Consider the following 9200-nt stretch of genomic DNA (forward strand, 5'->3'; position numbering starts at 1 on the left):
CGTGAGGAGTTTTGGCTCTCTCCGAACGGACATCCTCTTGGCTTATAAAAGAAAGAAAAAGAGAAAAGAGAAAGGGGCCGTGGGGAGAGGAGCTTGGCTGGACGTCAGGGAGAAGTGTTTTGAAGGCTGGACGTGAGGCTGTTTTTTTTCTTTCCTTCTTGTTCTTTTCTCTCTTTTTTTATTTTTCTTTTTATTTGCTTTGGGTTCAGGCCATTCATGTGTGGCTAAACCTCTTAGCTAGGGCTAAGAGGTGAAGCCTGTAGCGAGATGGGAAATTCTATTTTGTGCCTTTAATTTAAAATTCATAAACTGAATTTGATTTTAGTTGATTATTAAAGAAATAATTTTCTTAGTCTTTAATGGTCTGTTGTGACTGAAATTACAATGGGTTTGCAATGGCTTTGAGTATTTCTTTCCCCTTTTAATGTTTATGAAGTCAGGAAGCCCTGTTGTTCATCATTGTTCCATGGGCATGGTTGGATGATGGTACCCTTCCTAACTTTCATGCACTGTTGATTGGTTGGTAATTAGTTTAATCCTGTTGTTTGCTTTGTCTCCTGGGCATGGTGTAGTGATGGAATCCATTCTAATTCATATACCTTTCATCTCTTTAAAATTATATCAGAAGAAGTTCAGTTTAATTTTCATGATTTTTGAAGTAGGCATAAGATCTCCCTGATCTCTACAAGTGGATCCTCTGAATCCCTAGTTTCTTTCCTCTGAATTCCTTAAAGCTTTAGATAATTGTTCCACAATTATTTCTTAAATTCTACTTGGTTTAGATCACATCTTAGTCTATTTCTATTTCTACTTGGTTTCAGATAACGCACAGGTTTCAGTCCCTGTGGATTCGACCTCGATCTTACCGAGTTTATTACTACATCACAACCCTGCACTTGGGGTGTGAACATCTTCCCAAGCAAAGACAGGAGAATTCATGACTTCTCCACACCCTTCGCCAGCTTTGAAAGCAACAGGTACGAAACAGGACCAACAAGAACTGGGACAGTGTTAACTCTAATCTGCAGAATGGCCATAGAACATCAGCATATCACTGAAGTGTGTAGAATTTAACTAAAAAACATTGTCATACATTAGTAGCATGGTAGAAAAAAGAAGTAATTGCACATAATCTACCTCCTTAGCTTCCTTGTATTCAGACACCATCCTTCGGCTTGCATAAGGGCCTTCGGATGTGTCATGCAACGCCGTCCTCCATCCCATGGCGACTGCGATTTCCTGAACTTCCTCAATGATGGATATAGTGTCAAGAATGTAGGCATGCCCGCCGGGTCTCAGCATCCGATCCATCTCAAGCATGATGCCAGAGATGTTGCATCTGAGACAGAACAAAGAAATTGTTAAAGAGGGTTGTATGCCATTGAACATGCTCAGCCAAACCTAGCAATTTCCCAATCCATCCAGTGTACCGCAATGTAGCTATTGGATGGTTAGAGATTAGCTAGCCCCACATGTACCCTGTCCAAAAAGCACCTCCATATGCAGCATTGTGCATAATCAGGTGAGTGTAGGGTAAGATGGCCCCCACCATGAGGGGAACATAAGAACAAAACCTGGCTGCATGGTTTTTGAAGAAGTAAAAAAGAAATGCTAAGCATCCACATCCAACATACTCGTGTCACCAGCTCAATGAGTGAACCATCCTGATTTTTGCAGATGATGTTTCATTTCAATGTGTGGTCCACCCTACATGTACCATGCATTCTCTAGTTGGCACTTTCGTTGTGTGTAAAGGTGCTTGTGGAGAGAGCTACACATGAGGCTAGCAAACTTCTTAAGTGCTTTTGGGCTCATCTTCTTGTATAAGAATGACTTGTTCTTGTATATTTTTCTTTTTTCCAATCCCATCCTATACTTTCACTAAACAAAACATTTTGACTAGTCATTAGCTTCCCCGTCTCAAGGTTATATAGTCTATAACCTTTCGACGAAGTACTATAACTAATGAAAATAGAAATTTCAGATTTTTCATCAAGTTATTGACGCTTTTGAGATGGAATATGAACATAACAATTGCAACCGAAAATTTTGAGATGTTTTACAGAAGGCTTGAGACCTGACCATGCTTCAATCGGTGTTTTTCCATCCACAGCTTTTGTAGGACTCCGATTAAGCAAGAAAACAGTTGTAGACATAGCTTCATCCCAAAAAGTATTTGGGATGCCTTTCTCCTTCAACATAGAACGAGCCATTTTGACAATTGTTTTATTCTTCCACTCTGCAATGCCGTTTTGCTGAGGTGTGTAAGCAACAATCAGTTGCTTCTTGATTCCTTCTTCTTCACAATATGTCTCAAATTCCTTAGAGACATACTTGCCGCTGCGATCATTTCTTAGCATCTTGATTTTGAGACCACTTTGTCTCTTAGCTTGTGATTTGAATCCCTTGAAGATTAAAAGAGCTTCTGACTTTTGCTTTATAAAATGCACCCACATCATTCTTATATAATCATCAACAAAGATGATAAAATACAAGCTTCCACTAAGTGATGGAGTTTGCATTTTTCCACAAATATCAATGGGATCAACTCTAAGGGCGCCTTTGCTTTCCACATGCTTTTTGAAAGAAGGTGCATGATGATGTTTTCCCAATGCACAACCTGAGCAAATGTCATTTTTAATTTCGACAGACGGTAAACCATCTATCAGATTCTTCTGATCCATCAACTTCATCCCATGAAAGCAAAAATGCCCCAGTCTTTTATGCCAAAGCCAAGATTCATCAAGTGTCTCGGCTTTCCATGCACAATCAATCGAATATCACAACTTAATAGGAAAATTACGATTTTTCTCTATATTCACCTTAGCGATCACTTGATTTGTGCCATTCTTGTCATAGATAATGCAAGAATCATTTTCAAATAATATAGAGTGCCCATTTTGAACAAGTTGCCCAACACTTACCAAGTTTTGATCCAAGTCAAGAACAAGTAAAACATCTTTTATATACTTAACCCCTTTCTTGGTTTCAATGGCAATTGTCCCCTCTCCATTTACTTCCATAATAGCACCATTTCCCATACGGACTTGAGATCTGACAGATGAGTTGATATTTGTGAATATCCGATCATCACCTATCATATGATTGCTGCTTCCACTGTCCAAGTACCATATGTCTTTGTTAAGACTCAAATATTGCATAATTTTCTCCATTTACATCATGGTTTTATGAACATGAATCAGCTTAATGTTCTATTTTACTCAAGTACGTGTTGCAAGGTGAATTTAAGAGCTTGGATTGAAAAAGGGTGCTAAAAAGCATGGATTTGATGCTCAAGAATTACGTAGGCAAGGGATGGATTTTAGGAGACAAAGATTGATTCACATGCCAAAGATCCATGAAAACCAAGTGAAGAATGAAGAAAATTGAAGATTTGAAGTGAAGAATCCTAAAATCGTCCTGAAAAAATGTATTCTTAAGCTCTAAGGTCTATTTCAAAAAACTGCACAGGTGAAAATCTATTTTAAACAAACTGTGCAGTGATAAGTCTATTTTAGGAAACTGCGTATATTTGAGGCAGTTTTTAGGGTTTTTCTACTTTGTACAAAAATTGGAGTTCCCTACTTATAAATAGGGCTTCCTAGGGCATTCCTAAGCATCATTCAAGGCATCCTAAAGAAAAATTTAGGGTTTTTAAAGAGTTTTTAATTTTATTAGAGTTTTGTAAGCTTTTTTTTTTTAGATCTTTTCTATTTGCATTTATTTATTTCTTTCTTATTTTAATTATGTTTTTCTAAGTTCCTTCTAGCCCAAGCTAGAAGGGAAGCACATGGGTTTAATAATTCTTTAAGATTATGATGATTGATTGTTTTAATGATGAGAAGAATGGCGTATGCATGTTATCTATTATTTAGGTTTTATTTTCTTATCCTCTTGTGAGATCCATATGTTTCCATCATATGAGATTCACATTGATTGATAGGCTTACCCTGGATCAATCAGATTTCCTAGATAGGAGAGGTTCTCAACCTGTTATATTTCTTTGATTTTCATTATCTTATTATCTCATTGATATTGAATTCTTAAAATCACTGACGCTTGAGAATATATATCAATGGTGCAAATCCATGATTTTCTAATATTTTATATCACTTATTAAAATATTTAAACAATTTTATTTTCCGATTAGGCTGACCATAGTGCTCAGATCCTAGTTGTGTTATCCAAGTCATCATGATTTTAGAACATTAACCTATGTGTGGAACTTTGAAGCTTGGGTGTTATTTTATTCAGTTGAATTACATCCATTCAAAAATCCCAAAATTAAATCATCAATTTAGTTTTTATTACTTAATTTGTTTTACATTTGATTTTTTTCTTCTCACAATTCATCTCCCAGTGGGATCGACCCTGTATTCATGGGATACTACTTACGAACCTCTGCACTTGGAGGCAAGCAATCAAGTTTTTGGTGTCGTTGTCGGGGAGAGACTAAGATAGATCACATTTGTGCAAGATAGCTAAGATAAGTTTTCTTCTAAGGTATGTTCTCTTCTAAACCCTCCAAATTTTTGGTAGATTTTTTTCTTTTTCTTTGAAAGTAAATTCAGTGGGGTCTTTCAAGCACTAACTATGAAATAAGGTTGCCCTACTTGGGATTTTATCACCCAAGTGCTATGGTTGTCCTACAATTGCTATTTATTCACAAAGATCATCTGTTGAATCTATTTTCTAGATTAGCATAGTTTAATTTCTGCATTAGTTTTACTTTTATTGATTTATTTATTATTTTTCATGGACTGAACCTTCATGGTCAGCCCTGTCGCCTGCTTTGTTGATTTGTTTTTGCTTTGTGGATTGAACCCTCATGGTCGGCCCTAAAGCCTAGGTTGTTGATTTATTTTTTCTTTGTGGACTGAACCCTCATGGTCGGCCCTGCCGCCTAGGTTGTTGATTTATTTTGCTTTGTGTATTGAACTCTCATGGTCGGCCCTGCCGCATGGGTTGTTGGTTAAGTTTTTATTTTTATTTTAAGTATCATACTTGCTATTTGAATTAGTGGTATTTGTTGTGTGGTGTGGATGATTTATGTCCCGTTGGAGTATGGATCAAAATAATTGACTCTCCCCCAAAGGCGGACTAGTACTAAGCCTTGATCATTCACTTAGAAGAGGCACTTAACATCAATTGGATTCCATGGTAGACCCAGTTAATAATCCAAATCTAAATCTGCTAGATCCAACTATAAATCAAAACAGAGAAAATCAACCTAATCATCCTCTTGAGGATGAAAATGAAGTTCATAGGAATGTGTTAAACCAACCACAGACTTTACATGAACATTTACACCCTGAGAGATCAACTTTACCATCTTACATAGTGTTCCCTACTCACACAGGGAACATTGATTTTAAACCAAGTGTGATCCAATTAATTCCTAAATGTCATGGCTTGGATTCTGAAAGCCCCTACTTGCATCTCAAGGACTTTGAGGAAGTAATTGCAACGTTACAAGTAAATAATGGCAATAGGGATGTACTTAAGCTTAAGTTATTCTCATTTTCTCTAAAGGATCGGGCCAAAGCATGGCTCAACTCTCTAAGACCTAATACCATCCCTTCATGGCAAGCCTTAAGTAGAGAGTTTTTAAAAATTTTCTTTCCCAAGCATAAAATAAATGCACTAAAACATGAAATCATGTCATTCTCCTAAAAGGGGAATGAACTATTTTTTCAAGCTTGGGAGCACTTCAAAGACATTCTAATTACTTGTCCACATCATGGTTATGAACCATGGCACATGGTAGATGCTTTCTAAAAGGGGTTCACCATGGATACCCGTCAGTTCATAGAGATGATGTGTGGTGGAACCTTTCTTGACAAAGATCATAATGAGGCTTGGGATTTTCTAGATATGTTAGCAAAGAATACACAGACGTGGGATGTCTTTGTTAAATTAGACCAAACTAGACTCATTCCTAGAGAGAAAGCAGGGATGTATGTCCTAGGAGAGGAAGACGACCTTAATGCAAAATTCACTACATTGGCTAGAAAGGTCGAAGCCTTGGAAATTAGGAAGGTTGATATAGTTAAAGCAAACACTTTCTTAGGTAATTTTTATAGCATTTGTGATGATACAGACCATAACACAAAGGATTGTCCAATAATCTCAGTTGGACAAAATATCACGCATGAGCATGATCAAGCAAATGCTATAAATAACTACCAAAGGTCAGTTATGCAACTACTGGGAAACACGTATAATCCAAATTGGTGTAACCATCCTAATCTTAATTGGAGGAATGGACCACAAATTAATGTGCCCAATGCACCTCAAATGCCTCCACAAAACAACTTCTTTGGGGCACCTAACAATGCACCATATGTGTCCCCACCAAAGTGATCATCTGTGGAGGATGCATTGATTGCATTCATGAACTCTCAAGCTTAAATGAATCAGTCTCTAATTCAATCAAATCAGGAATTAAAGATAGTTGTGGCTAGGATTGAGACTTAACTAAATACTAGGAAAAAAGGCACCCTTCCTTCTCAACCCGTGCCAAACCCTAGAAACATACATTTCATTGGAGACGCAAATCCAAGTGTGCTACATCATGAATGAGTTAAGGCCATCATTACCTTGAGAAGTGGAAAAGAGGTCGATAACAAGATAATCCAACCGGTAGAAATGCCGGAGGATGAGCCACTATCTCTAGAAAATGATGAACCAGCTATGGTTTAAGAGCCGCAACAGTAAAAGGATAAAGAGACTAAGTCATATGAGCCTCCAGTTCTGTTTTCATCTAGACTTTGGAATCCAACTGTCCCCATGAAATATCAAGAGGTGTTGGATGTGCTCCAAAAGGTTACTGTCGATATTCCTCTACTTGATGCCATTAGACAAATTCCATCATATGCTGAATATCTCAAGGACTTGTGCACTATAAAGAGGAAATTAAAAGTGCATAAAAAGGCCTTCCTTACTGAGAAAGTGAGCGCTATCATTCAACAAAGGGCTGTACCTAATTTAAAGACCCGGTAAGTCCCACTATTCCTTGTATTATTGGAAATTTTTAAATTGAGCATGCTTTGCTAGATTTGGGTGCAGGTGTCAACTTATTACCTTATTCAATTTACAAACAAATGGGGTTAGGCGAGCTTAAACTAACCACGATTACACTCCAACTCGCTAACCACTCTATTAAGGTATCAAGGGAAATTTTAGAGGACGTACTAGTCCAAGTGGAGAAATTCTACTTCCCCGTGGATTTTATTGTACTAGACACTAAACCATGTATAAACGCCAACGCTTAAGTTCCCATCATTTTAGGTCGTCCATTCCTAGCAACTTCAAATGCAATCATAAATTGCAGGAATGGAATGATGAACTTGTCTTTTGGTAACATGATTCTAGAGCTAAATATTTTCAATCTATGTAAGCAGCTCATTGATAATAATGAGATCCATGAACTAAATTTTATGGACTGCTTGATAGAAGAATAGGAAATGGAACCTAGTCTGGCTGAGGAATTGATTCAAGTCATTGGCGACTTGAAAAATTTTGATTTAGAAAAAGTGTTTACTGAAATTTGTGATGATAATGAAAGCACTATCACCCAGGACATTGATATGTACCAATGGAGACCGCACACTCAAATCCTATCTATCGAAGACTCGTGACCTTTGTCATCACCAACCAATGTTTCAAAGCTTGATTTAAAACCACTACCAAATGAGAGTATATATACTTAGGTGAAAATAAAACTTATCCTATAATGATCTATTCATTTTTAGAGAAGGATCAAGAGATTAAATTGTTAAAAGTTCTAAAGGATCACAAAGGACCCTTGGGTTGGACCATTTCTAACATCAAGGGTATAAGCCCTTCCAAATGCACCCATCAGATCCACCTCGATGAGGACGCCAAACCAATTAGACAACCTCAAAGGTGTCTCAATCCAAACATGATGAAAGTTATAAAAAATGAGGTGATCAAATTATTGGATGTGGGAATCATCTATCCAATATCCGATAGTGTTTGGGTGAGTCCAACTCAAGTAGTCCCAAAGTTGGCATGTTTGCATTGACTAATGAACTCATTGTGCAGAATTCTAATAATGAACTCATACCAACACGTGTCATCACTAGTTGGCGTGTTTACATTGATTATAGAAAATTGAACCAGGTCACAAAGAAGGACCATTTCCCTCTACCATTCATTGATCAAGTTTTAGAGAGGGTAGCAGGTCACTCCTTCTATAGTTTTCTTGATGAATATTCTAGATATAACCAAATAGAGATAGCCCTAAAAGACCAAGAGAAAACCACGTTCACTTGTCCATTTGGCACGTTTGGTTTCAAACGAATGCCATTTAGATTGTGTAATGCCCCCAACAACTTTCCAATGGTGTATGTTAAGTATTTTTTCAAATATGGTTGGGAAGTTTCTTGAGGTTTTCATGGACGACTTCTCTGTATTTGGAAGTAGTTTTGAGGAATGCCTCAACAATTTATCTCTTATCATGTCTAGGTGTGAAGAGAAACACCTTGTTTTAAATTGAGAGAAATGTCATTTCATGGTTCAAAAGGGAATTGTTTTGGGCCATGTTATCTCCAAAAATGGAATCAAAGTAGATCGCTCAAAACTCAACATTATAGCTAATATATCTATCACCCGAATTGTTAGAGATGTTAGATCACTTATAGGGCATGCTGGTTTTTATAGAAAATTCATCAAGGACTTTAGTGTCATTATTAGACCCTTGACTAATCTTCTTCAAAAAGATGTTCCATTTAAGTGGACAGATGAATGTGCAAGTGCCTTTAATAAAATTAAATCATCCCTTACCACTGCACCTATCATGCGTCCATACCAAATTGGACACTTCCTTTTAAACTAATGTGCAATGCAAGTGATTATGCCATATGGGCTATTTTGGGCCAAAGGAAAGATAAATAGCCCTACGGTATTCACTATGTGAATAGAACTCTAAACTCGGCCCTAGTGAACTACTTAACAACTGAAAAAGAGTTACTTGTAGTAGTTTTTGCTTTGGATAAGTTTATGTCCTACTTGCTCGGATCTAAAGTGGTCATTTTCACGGACCACTCGGCTTTGGAATATTTGCTATCTAAGAAGGATGCAAAGCCGAGACTTTTGAGATGGATCCTCCTACTCCAAAAATTTAACTTAGAGATAAAAGATAAGAAAGGAGTAGAAAACGTAGTGGCTGATCACCT

General features: G+C 37.1%; 1 protein-coding gene and 1 non-coding gene across 2 annotated transcripts; both read right to left on the reverse strand.

Annotated features, from left to right (window-relative positions):
• Positions 1 to 909: 909 nt before the first annotated feature.
• Positions 910 to 1718, reverse strand: LOC131220602 (probable methyltransferase PMT11). Its single transcript, XM_058215429.1, has 3 exons — positions 1631 to 1718; positions 1138 to 1339; positions 910 to 1022 (listed from the first exon to the last, which is right to left on the reverse strand). Exons 2-3 carry the CDS (start codon positions 1318 to 1320, stop codon positions 936 to 938), a joined length of 270 nt encoding a protein of 89 aa, XP_058071412.1. The 5' UTR covers positions 1321 to 1339; positions 1631 to 1718; the 3' UTR covers positions 910 to 935.
• Positions 1719 to 5640: 3922 nt separating this feature from the next.
• LOC131222181 (small nucleolar RNA R71) lies at positions 5641 to 5747 on the reverse strand. Its single transcript, XR_009159888.1, has one exon. It is a non-coding gene; the product is annotated as a small nucleolar RNA R71 (small nucleolar RNA).
• Between the last annotated feature and the right edge of the window lie 3453 nt (positions 5748 to 9200).

The sequence above is a fragment of the Magnolia sinica genome, chromosome 12 (genome assembly GCF_029962835.1).
Source record: "Magnolia sinica isolate HGM2019 chromosome 12, MsV1, whole genome shotgun sequence".
Classification (NCBI taxonomy): Eukaryota; Viridiplantae; Streptophyta; class Magnoliopsida; order Magnoliales; family Magnoliaceae; genus Magnolia; species Magnolia sinica.